Source organism: Puma concolor, chromosome A1 (genome assembly GCF_028749965.1).
Source record: "Puma concolor isolate L17-30 chromosome A1, mPumCon1.1.hap2, whole genome shotgun sequence".
Lineage (NCBI taxonomy): Eukaryota > Metazoa > Chordata > Mammalia > Carnivora > Felidae > Puma > Puma concolor.
In genome coordinates this window covers 39,747,519-39,759,856 of record NC_141667.1, presented here as the reverse complement: position 1 = coordinate 39,759,856, position 12,338 = coordinate 39,747,519, and the positions used below count along the sequence as shown (strand labels likewise).

The following is a 12,338-nucleotide window of genomic DNA, read 5'->3' as shown; positions in this document are numbered from 1 at the left end:
AACAGGCTCCAGGCTCTGAGCCATCAGCCCAGAGCCTGACGCGGGGCTCGAACTCACGGACCGCGAGATCGTGACCTGGCTGAAGTTGGCCGCTTAACCGACTGTGCCACCCAGGCGCCCCGTCACTATAATTTTAAAGAGAAGATTATTCTTAAGGTAAGTTTCTAAAAACCTATTTCAATTTTTGAGATACCCATGCTTCGGTAAGAAAATGATTATTTTAAACACATCATACTGAGGAAAAGATCTTAAAATGTAAATAATATATAATAACAGTTTTATTATGCATGTTTAGAAAATGATCTTTGCAGAGTAAACCAGAGCTCTGATTATGAATATCTAATAATAAATGCAATCATTTACGTAAGGAGAATGTGCTAACCTGGGATTGTACAGAGATGCCCATGTGACCTCCACAAGCAAAGCTAAGAGGACAACTGGGAGAAGTATTCAGCTAATTCAGGCAAAAGGGGAAAAGGGAAAGTTTTCGGTTTGTTTGTCTGTTTGTTTTGAAGGAACTTTTACTCAGTTACTGTCTAAAGTTCCTGTGCTTAAAAGCAGTTACTTGCAGGGGCGCCTGGGTGGCGCAGTCGGTTAAGCGTCCGACTTCAGCCAGGTCACGATCTCGCGGTCCGTGAGTTCGAGCCCCGCGTCGGGCTCTGGGCTGATGGCTCGGAGCCTGGAGCCTGTTTCCGATTCTGTGTCTCCCTCTCTCTCTGCCCCTCCCCCGTTCATGCTCTGTCTCTCTCTGTCCCAAAAATAAATAAACGTTGAAAAAAAAAAAAAAAAAGCAGTTACTTGCAGTTGTCACAAAATAATATAAAACCTCCTACCAGATAAGCAAAAATCTTATCAACAAAAGCCTCCATGAGGGGTGTGTTTCTGTTTGTACGTATACCTATACAAGATCATTTTACGAAAAATATAACAATAAAATGTACAATTTTAAAGACTGGTCAGTATCCATGTGTTTTCAAACTTTAGTATTTGGCAAACTAAAATTATACCTAACAAAATGATTTTGAAAGTACACAGTAGGGGGTGTCTGTGTGGCTCAGTTGGTTGAATGTCTGACTTTGGCTCAGGTCATGATCTCACGGTTCATGAGTTCAAGCCCCCCGTGCTGGGCTCTGTGCTGACAGTTCAAACTGGAGCCTGCTTCAGATTCTGTGTCTCCCTGTCTCTCTGCGCCTCCCCTGCTCATGCTGTCTCTCTCTCTCAAAAATAAATAAACATTAAAAAAAAAAAAGTACACTGTAATTTGTATTAGGAGTATAGGATTTATAATAAAATATGTGGTTCATTAATCTTTTTTATTTAAAAATTTTTTAAATGTTTATTTCATTTTTGAGAGAGAGACAGAGAGAGACAGAGTGCAAGTGGGGGAGGGACAGAGAGAGAGGGAGACAGAATCCAAAGCAGGCTCCAGGCTCTGAGCTGTCAGCACAGAGCCCTATGTGGGGCTCAAACTCACAAACTGTAAGAACATGACCTGAGCTGAAGTCAGATGCTTACCGACTGAGCTATTCGGGTCCCCCCCCCCCATTAATCTTAATCATTTGATGTTCTAATGTGAGTTAGATATCCTATTCAAATTTAAGAATTTGCATTTATTATAGCAGATCCCATATAATTCATGCAAAAAGCATATGTTGTCACCCCTTTTAATATTTGAATTACAATGATTTTTCAAATTAGATTTCTCATTTGTTGTTATTTATAGAGATCTGTTTGGATAAAACAATATTAATGTTTTTGCACATAAGGTAAATTCCTAACACCAACCAGTGCATGTATTTTAATCTTCTTTTAAGACTTACTTGACTTTTTAATCTTCCTTTTAAATTACAGAAGGCATTAGATAAAAATCAAGTCCCTTCATATCTGTGTTAGCCCTAGCGCTAACCACCAATATGACAAAAATTTAGGGTTTGCCAAAACTAGTCATTGATTGTATGCAGCTGGATCAATGTTTACTTTATTGTCACCTTTCTCCTGAGGGAGAGTATTCAGAGGAAGCTCAGTTCTTAGGATCTGGTGAGGCTACTGATGCCAGAGGAGCAATTATCCCTTGCATCAGATAGAAAAGAACTAAGAAGAGGGACAATGTTCATATCTTTGTATCCAGAAGGAGTGTCATTTGTATCCAGGAGTATGTTTGAAATTTTATGATACAGTTTTTAAAAATACAATGAAATGTGATAGAAAATTACCATGTAGATTTACTGTTTGTTAAATTTGTGATTTTCAGATGCACATTTTCCCACTTTTCAACATCTCTGAAACTAGTAGGCATCTAACAATCTGATGATTATAATTGGAATGGCAGCACTTTTATTTCTCAGTAGTGCATAAAATAATGGTGCATCATTCAATTGATGGTGTCTTTTATTCAGTTAGATATAAATGTGGGTAGATATATATATTCCAGGTAAGGACATATGCATCAAAAAGAGACAATCTGATCTTTTAAGTATTTTATGGCTTTGTCTATAGTCTATTCAATAACAGATTTCAAGTGCCTATTATTTTAGATGCTAAGGATAATGAAGAGTCTACCCTCATAGAGCATATAGCAAGCTGGGAAGACAGTCAGCCAGATATTTAATTACCCTATCATGTAGTATGTTATAGAAGCACTAGGGGCTTACATGTTTCTGGTAGAGGGGGACCTATATACTCCAGTGGGTTTCTTGGCAATGACATTCATGTGGGGACTTGAGGTTAGCAAGCAGTGTGAGTAACTGCTTATGCAAAGGCCTGGAGACTTCAGAGGAGTTGGCACAACGGAAGAGCTAAAAGAGACTCAATAATCTTGACAGGAATATATTCAGCTCATTTACATCTCTTGATACTCTTCTGTACTTGCTTTGAGAGTGAATACAATTCTCCAGTCACAGAGCACTCTGGATAGGCAGTATATTCTGATTTGAGCATTGTGCAACAATTCCAAATATCTTTCATCTCAATTTTATAACATGAATTCAAATACACTATTTTGTGTTTCATACAACAGAAGGATTGTGTAGGTAAAGAATAGCACTTTGATCCCTAATTTTCTGAATATGTTTTAAACATGAGCTATTTTATGAAGTATTTTAAGGAGAATATGAAAATTTAGCAAGTTCTAAATCTAATGAGAAGTTTTTGGGGTTTGAGGTGGAGGCACATATGCAGAGGAGCATCCATCTGAGGAGGTAAAATCAATAGTTATCAGCTGTGCCCAAGTTTATGCATCAAAAGAGCATCATGACAGCAGGGACGACAAATAGGCAAACTGGTGAAATGTGAAATATATATATATATATTCCACTCCTACTCTCAGTGCCTATGTATTAAACAAACAAACGAACAAAAATCTTATGAATGTATTGCTGCCTTTACTGATATCATAATGACTAAAGAGTTTCCCCATGTTCAGTAATTCCTGACAGTCCACTGTGTGCCACTGGAGGTCATTTCTTTGTTATGAGTAAGTGTCTGATTTCCATGTTCGGCTGTCACCTCACTGGATTTCATACACACACATATATATTTTTTTATTTTTAGAGAGGGGAGGGGTGGGAAGGGAAAGAGGGAGAGAATCCCAAGCAGAGGATTAGACACAGAGCTAGATTCTACGACTGACCACAAGATCATGACCTTAGCCAAAATCAAGAGTCAGACACTTCTAATGAGCCACTCAGGTGCCTCTGGACTTCATTTTGAATAGGAAATCTTGACTGAAGAAAGTCACAAAGGAAGACACCTTGCTTTTAGGCTAAGTAAAATATTTCTAGGGTGGAGAGACATATAACTCAATTAGGCATCATTCTATATATTCTTAATATCCAGAGATAGTAGTCTTATTTGGGTTATGATTAATGTAGGGTAGACATCATCTAATTTCACTGTATACCTAAAAGTCATGAAAATAACAGACTTGCATCATTGATTAGGCCCTTATGAAAGTCTTTTAGACAGGTATGCTTGGATTTAACATTTAGAGGGTTGAGCAAGAAGGAAAGGGAGTTGCATTTAGATAGCCTGTATGGCATATTATCTCAGAGCATGAGATCTGAGATCAGAGATCAAAGCTGAGCACAGGCTTTGCCGTTTACTAGTTGTGTGACTTTGCACAAATTAATCTCTTAGCATTTTGGTTTCTTCATCTCCAATATATGGATAATAGTTCTGAATTTTTTCCTGTTTCTCAGATTAAAATGAAATAATATATGCAACGTTTTTGGCACAAGGCCTCACACAGAATATGTTCTCAATAAATACGTGCCTTTTAGCATTAAGTTGTGCCAGTTTTTCTCTGTTATTGTATGTCTTGATCTTTTTCCCCTGGAGGTTTAATTCTGCCAGTTGGATATGGCCAATGAAAGGTTGGGCAAGAAATGAGAGGGTGGGAGGAAAAGAAGGGGTATTCATTTCCCCTGCTCCCTCCTGGTGGGGCTTCAGTTTGGGCTCTAGCTGCATTCCTCTTCCTATGCCCCAGCTCCTGTCCAACAGTCCCTCTCCCATAGCTAGAGTTCACAGTCAACCTGACAATGCTCCCTTTTCATGCCTAGGATTAGTAATGGCTTTTCTTCCCACTGTTACTTCAGATGCTTTCTTCTCATTATTGTTTGTCCTTAGGTGCTCCACCATCTTTTGTCAGTTCCTTTAACTGCCTCTGTAAACAGTCCCTTTATTAAACTTTCTTCAGTTAAATCCTTTATATGTGTCACTAGTTTTTGCTGGGACTTTGACATACATAAAATAACAATCTGTTGACAAATCATTTAAAAATATCGTTAAAAGCTAATACAAGACAATTCTTAATCCAACGGGAAGTTTATTGGGATGGTGGTGGTTTGTTGTGGTGATATAAGCCTACATTTGTGAATTTTTTTAATGCTTATTTACTTTTGAGAGACAGAGCATGAGTGGGGAAGGAGCAGAGACAGAGGGAGACACAGAATCAGAAGGAGGCTCCAGGCTCTGAGCTGTTAGCACAGAGTCCTGAACCTTGATATCATGACTTAGGCTGAAGTTGGAAGCTTAACCCACTAAGCCACCCCAGGCCCCCCAAACCCACATTTAGGTAGCCTACCTGGCATATTATTTCACAGCATGAGATTCAAGATCAGAGATCTAAGCTGAGCACAGGCTCAACAGGGGGTGGTGGAGGGAAAGGTGGAGTTCTCTTCCACATGCATAAAACAAGATCATATCCACAGTATCAAAATGAGCGCGAGGATTACGGAGAAAGTAAGGAAACGTGATTGGCTATCATGGGAAGTGTACATTTTGGGGTTTTGGTAGGCAGAATAATGGTCTCCCAAAGATGTCATGTCCTAATCCCTAGAACCTGTGAATGTTACCTTATATGGCACAAAGGACTTGCCATGTGTGATTAAATTAAGGATCTCGAGACAGGGAGATTATCCTGCATTATGTAAGTGGGTCCAATGTAATTAGAAGGATCTTTATAAGAAAGACTCAACAGGGTCAGAGTCAGAGAAAGAAATGGATGATGAAGCAGTCAGAGAGAAAAATTTGAAGATGCTATACTGCTGGCTTTGAAGATGTAGGATGGACCCACAAGCTAAGGAATGCAGGTGGCCTCTAGATGCTGGAAAAGGCAAGGAAATGGATTTTCCCTGATAGCCTCCAGAAGACATGTAGCTCTGTCTGCACCTTGATTTTAGCCTAGAGATACTTCTTACAGAACTGTAAGACAGTAAATTTGTCTTATTTTAAACCAATTAATCTGTGGCAATTTGTTACAACAGAAACAGGAAACCAATACGGGCGTAGTAGGAGAGAGAGGGTGCTGGATTAGAGCAGACCCTGAATGGTCAGTTGAGAATTTTGGATTTTATCTGAAGACAATAAAGAACCATCAAAGTATTTTTGTTTGTTTGTTTTACTAAAGACTAAGATATAATTAAAATTACTTATTAGGAAGATAGATTAGAGGTTGGGTTCAGATTGGCAGCAAGAGCACTCTACAGGAGTGTGCACTGGTAGGGATGGTGATGAGACCCCAGGTTAGGGGTGGACTCTGAACTGACCAGAAGTTTCCAGGAAAGCTGACACTATGATGACTCACTGGAAGACTAGCAAAGGAGAGGAAGAAGTCAAATTTCAGGTCCTTATAAAATGGGCATATTATAGTACATATGAGGAACTGACTGATTCTGAACAATAAATTCTAATTTAAATATGATTGACTTTTAGGTACATGCACATATACACATACACAAAAAGGACTTAAGTATTATAATTTAGGGTGCCTGGGAGGCTCAGTCAGTTAAGCGTCCAACTTCGGCTCAGGTCATGATCTTGCAGTCTGGTCTGTGAGTTCAAGCCCCACGTTGGGCTCTGTGCTGACAGCTCAGAGCCCAGAGCCTGCTTTGGATTCTGTGTCTCCCTCTCTCTCTGCCCCTCCCCCGCTCATGCTCTGTCTCTCTCTCTCTCTCTCTCTCTCTCTCTGTCAAAAATAAATAAACTTTAAAAAAAATTTTAGAAATATCTATATGTTATTCTTCTTTAAGTCCCTTTCTGCCTTAATATGCCTTACCAACAATTGCAGAAAACCCACAGCATGCAACTTGTGACTGTTTTAGGCATGGGTAAATAGAGCAGTTAAACCTAAAAGATCTTCAGTATACGAAATCATAACTTTTTGACCTCTATTTTTTTAAAGTTTCATTTTAAAGTTTATTTATTTTGAGAGAGAGAGAGAGAGAGAGAGAGAGATGTGAGCAGGGGAGGGGCAGAGAGAGCGAGGGAGAAAGAAAATCCTAAGCAGGCTCCAGGTGCAGAGGCTGAGAACAGGGCTGAAACTCACAAACAGTGAGATCATGGATCATGACCTGAGTTGAAATCAAGAGTCAGCTGCTTAACCTACTGAGCCACCCAGGGCCCTCATTCTTTTTTTTTTTTTTTTTTTTTTTTTTTTGAGGAGGGGGGATGCGCAAACTTCATTTGATCCTTTCTGCACTACTGACTGCCTTTTTGGTAAGTTGAAAAAGGTACAACTTGAATAGTCAGACAACTTCAGATTTTACACAACAACAAAAGGCAAACAACTTCTAAAAAGTTTGAGCTGGAGAGACATCACATAGGTCAAATAAGTGTAAAGGGCAGTGACAGTAGCTGGTAAGTTAAACCATTCACTGGCTGTAAAGCTGTTCAGAAGTCTCTACTGTTTGGATTACTGGACACTTCCTGAGTAGTAGAAAATGTTTGGATGAAAAGTCAGTAGCTCATAATTAACTCTCTTAATACCACCTCACTATGTAAAACGTTTTGCTTACTAATAATCCATTTCTCAGAGATCTTCGTAAGAGGTAACCAGGCTTGAACATCCAAATCAGGGTAAACCGGCCAGGTAATTCCCGTTTTTAATGGCAAAATGCTGAATTAACTAGTACTCAGAAGCATGCCAGCAAAAAAGACACTGAACACTGAATATTGATGATATGCTAAACCCAGCCATTAACCAAACCATTAATCAGGTCACTTTCTTTCCAGTTTTCACCACTACAACTTCTCCCCTCAGTCAGTAACTGGTAAAAAAGATCTGACTGTGGGTTAATCATTTGGAAAATCTTAGGAGTGATATGATTCAACATTTTTCTGAATTGGATATAACTTTGTATTTCCAGTGTTTTTTTAAGTCCTCATGAAAAATACCTTTTATACACACGTAACAATACGATACTTTGCATTAAAAAATGGTCTGCTCTGTGACAGTTACAGAGTAAAGGCTCTCTATCCCTTTCTCCATTTCAAAAAGTTCCTCCTCATCCTTGACAGCAACAAAATGCAAAAATGCCCACCCTTGAGTAACCTGAGGGTAGGAACTTTGCATATAAATCAGGCGCCCTCTAGTTTCTTCCCTCCCGAGGAGCGGGGTTAGGAGGGGAAAGGCCATTCAGTAAAGTCCTAAAATACAGTGTAAACTGTCAAAACAAGTCTGTAGAGTCGCATCTACCTTGTCAAGTTTTCAGCGCTGTCTCCCTGCTACCACCGAGGGGGAAGGTTTTGCAACACATCAAAACGAGTAACGAAAACGAAACGCAGAAACTCCTTTCTGTACTCAGACCTGCCCAGACTACCTGAGCGCCCCAAACTGGACCAGCGCTCCATCCACCCCTCTGGGCCAGAGCTCTCCGTCTCCCTCTACCCAACAACCACAACAAGCCCGGAGCCCCGCGCGCAGATGCCCAGAGACAAGCAGGGTCGCTCACCGGTGAGGAGCCAGCAGCGGGCGACAGCCAGCCCTGGGCTGGCTTGGCGTCGGGGGGCCATGGCCCGAGAGCCCGCAGAGCCCGGGGACGCGCTGGATCGGCGGGGGCAGGACTCGGCGGGACTGGGAACGGAGCCGCGCGCTCAGGGCCACTCTACCGCCGCAGGTCTGCGTCCGGCCCCGGCCAGTCGCGGCGCGCAGAAGCCGAAGAGTGAATTTCCTGTGTTTTGGACGAATGCCTCTGAGTCCTCTCCACGCTCCTCATATCCCAGACTTACTGCCCCATCGCCCGCCCCTTCGCGTGCTCGGTTTCTGAAATCCCACTGGCAGTCTCCCAGGCTCTGTCCGAGACATGGACAAATAAAGCCAGCTTCGCGGGTTCGTGTTTAGGCTAAAGTCCACCAGCTACAAAGCAAACCTTAAAGGGATATCTGCCTTTCATTGAGAGGGTGATGCCGCCCTCCGGCTAACTCCCTACGGTGGCAGGAAGGCGGGCGAGGGCTGGACCTTCGGAGGGTGTCGCCAGTGCAGTGGCCCCGCCTTCACACCCCTAACTTCTCCCCTGGGTCTGCTCGGGGAGAGTACTTTCAACGTGCCCGGGCTTCTCGGCCCTTAAGGGGAGGCTGCTTCCCTGGGGCCCGATTGCGCAGAAGGAATTCGACGGTCGCTGAGAGTGAGCAGGTCTGGTCTCCCCACCTCGCTTCCTGTGGACACTTGAACTTCGCCGTGCTGTGGTCTGGCGCTAAGCGTGTGGATGTGGGAAGGGAGGGGGCGTCTACTCCCGCACGCCCCCACTGAAAGGGTTTTGCTTTCCCTTATGGAGGGTTTGCTTCGTTTGATCGTGGTTAAACGGTGGTTGCAGATAAACTTTTCTTTGGGAAGACTTATAAGTTGGAGAAAAGGAGAAGGAAACAAGAATGGGAGAAAAAAGAAAAGAAACAGAAATGCAAGAGGGAAGAGGGAGGTTAAAGAAGGGAGGAAGACAGTCTCTTCAGAAACGGTATGTGTGTGGGCTATTTTGTTTAAGTTGAATGAGAATGTCTGTACACTGGGAACTGAATCTAATAAAGAACCTGGGGACTGTTTTATTTCTTCTTGCTGAAGACTTTTATAACTAGGAGTGCGTTAAATCATGTTCATGGTACTCCATCCTCTCCCCCTCCCACTACTCCAGGGAACTAAAAATTGGGAAGTTAAGTTGACGGGTCAAAACGCCTGAGAATGTTACCCCACCCTGGGAGACCCAGGCCAGTAAAAGCACTTAAGAATTTGCAATGATTCCCTTACTTATCCTGTGAGTTGTACAGCCTCCCTGTTAAGAGCCACATCCACATGTTAGCTTCACTTGCTTTTTTTTTTTTTTTAAAGCAGCCCTGTCTTAATGGTTTTGAGAATTTCAAAGAAAGGGAAGGAGTGGATGAGTGGATTTGTGTTTACACCTGGTGCCTGGAATCCATTCTATTCCATTCCATTCAATTCAAAGCAGCTACCAATTGAGTATCTCTCTCTAGCAGGACTAGGGCTATGCAGGACTAGAGTGCCACCCAAAGGAGGACTCTGCCTAGGACACAATACAGGTGACAGTATAGGTAACCCGAGAAAAGGGAAGGGAGAAGCCACAGCGATGATTGGATAGAGTGCCACCAAACAGGATGACAGGGACTAACAGTTGGAAAAGACAATAAAGAAACTTAATGAAGATCAAAAAGATGGTCAGCCCTGAGATGATGAAAGCCATCAAATGTCAGTAACATGACCCATCAGCTAAGGAATTTTTCTCTAATTTATTTATATGAAATGATTACCTAGTTGAATATGTTAAAAATACTGCTTTTCCCTGTTTCCAACTTTCATATTTTCGTTTCTTAGTCCTATTTTCAAAATATTTATTTATTGCACAAATAAGTCTCTGGAGAAAACCTCATATTGGATCACAGTTCAAACTCATCAGACATTACTGAGGCTCCATTGCTTATATTCAGTGTTCTTGTATCCCAGTTGGGCTTTCCAGCCTATCTTCATTAACTGGTATCGTCAACCTGCCTCCTTTTCCTGGGAAAGCCTTCCCAAGTAATTTCTACATTTCATCTCCCTGTCTATAGTCTTAGTTATGTCTTCTGCCTCAGTATGGCCCGTGAGGATTTGCACAATAATCAGTAAATACTGCTTAACTGATTAACCGATAAAAAACTGATAAGTGATTAATGTTTAGACATTTAAAAATCATGATACATACTTTCCCCAAAATATCTCTGCAAATTGTTCTGTTTTCATAAACAATAGTGTGTGTATATATATGTAAACATATGTATATACACACGTATATATATGTGTATAGACATATACACATTTGGAGCTCTAGAAAATTACAATATTATTTTTAAATGAATTTTTTATTCATTTTTGAAAGAGACAGAGAGAGAGAGAGCACAGGTAGGGGAGGGGCAGAGAGAGAGGAACACAGAATCCAAAGCAGGCTCCAGTCTCTGAGCTGTCAGCACAGAGCCGGATGCAGGGCTCGAACCCAGGAACCCTGAGATCATGACCTGAGCCAAAGTCACACACCTATCCGACTGAGCTACCAGGCACCCTGAAAATTATAATATTATTGAATTAGAAAGAAATAAAAAGAGAAATTATAAAATTCTATCTTATTGAAATAAAGTAGGGTTAAAACATGCTTGTATGATCAAGGCTATAATTATTGGGAACTTTAACTTTCTTTGGGGGTTAACAAATACTTTGAATTAAAAATTTTTTTATAAAGTTTATTTATTTTTGAGAGAGACAGAGGCAGCATGAGTGGGGGAGGGGCAGAGAGAGAGGGAGAGAGAGAATCCCAAGCAGGTTCTGCACTGTCTGCACATAGCCTCATGCGGGCTTGAACTCACAAAACCATGAGATCATGACCTAAACCAAAACTAAGAGTCAGATGCTTAAGTGATTGAACCACCCAGGCACCCCTTGAATTTAAATTTTTGAAAATCTTCTCTAAGACTTACAAACTAATGGTGATAACCAGCACTACCAGTGCTGTGGTTAGTTTACTTCCATATGTGTTAGGAATCTTATGACAATATTTATTAATCTTCCTCATTTCACATCAATGCAAATATAAAGACTGAGAAAGTAGTTATTGCTGGAGAATTAAATTTAGATTCAGTGCTCATTTTCTGAACTTCAATAAATCTTTACACAAATCAATTTCAGGCAAGCTATTTTCTTAACTAATTTTATCCTGACTGACAAGAAGACATGTTATTGAGTAAACTGAGGCTTAGAGAAGATTAAAAACTAGGGTCACAAACTAGTCATTACATGGGGTCACTTGACAGCAAATGCTAAGCTCTAGACTTTGTACAATATACTCTTCTATTTTAAATGAGATCTAATATGATTAGATCCCTGTGACAATTTGGAAATATGGGTGAAAATTAGAAGTACCCTGAGAGGTTAGAGACTGAACTGATTAAGAATTTAGAACACAGAGTCTATGAAATAAAGCAAAGTAATTGGGATTACTGGTTTGTATCTCAAAAAGAAAAACTTATACTTCATACAAAAGTATTCTCCTTAGAGGTAATCTAATATATTAAGTATAATTACTGGAGTAAGTAGGTTCTTGAGTTAAACTCCCTAGATTCATGCCCAAGAACCACCATGTGGTAGCTGTGTGATCTAGGAAAAGTTATGTAGTTTCTGTGAGCCTCAGTTTTCTCAAACATAAAATGGGGATGAAATACTGCTTTTCTCTGAAGAATGTTATGAGGATTATATGAGATGAGCCCATGAAACATTTAGCAAAAATGCCTGGATTACAGTAAATAGAAATGAATCATTCTTCTTCTTCCCAGTTGTAGGAGAATTAGAATTAGACAATGGGAACACAAGGCAGGGCCTGTGTGGGATGGGCCCTAAGGAAGTGATACCATTTGCTAGGCATCAAAAGGGAAGGTTAGTGTTTGGCCAAAATCATCTCTATCAACTCTTATCATTATTTCTGGAATGTTTACCTGAAATACTTACTTTGTATTAGGGAATTATCTTGAACATATCCCTATAAAATGGGTATACATTAAGAAATTAAAGCCCATTATGATATTAACAAGGA

At 40.7% G+C, this 12,338-nt stretch overlaps 1 protein-coding gene across 2 annotated transcripts in view; it reads right to left on the bottom strand.

Annotated features, from left to right (window-relative positions):
- The window catches only part of ITGA1 (integrin subunit alpha 1), a 207,195-nt gene that overhangs the window by 158,764 nt on the left and 36,093 nt on the right, over positions 1–12,338 (bottom strand). The window contains exon 1 of one of the 2 annotated variants that reach the window (XM_025924152.2): positions 8,229–8,364. The exons of the other annotated variant lie outside the window; for it this stretch is intronic. Within the exon in view, the coding sequence (XP_025779937.2) occupies positions 8,229–8,289 (61 nt within the window). The 5' untranslated portion in view covers positions 8,290–8,364. Of the gene's footprint in view, positions 1–8,228; positions 8,365–12,338 lie in introns of those variants that run through there. 2 annotated transcript variants of the gene reach the window in all.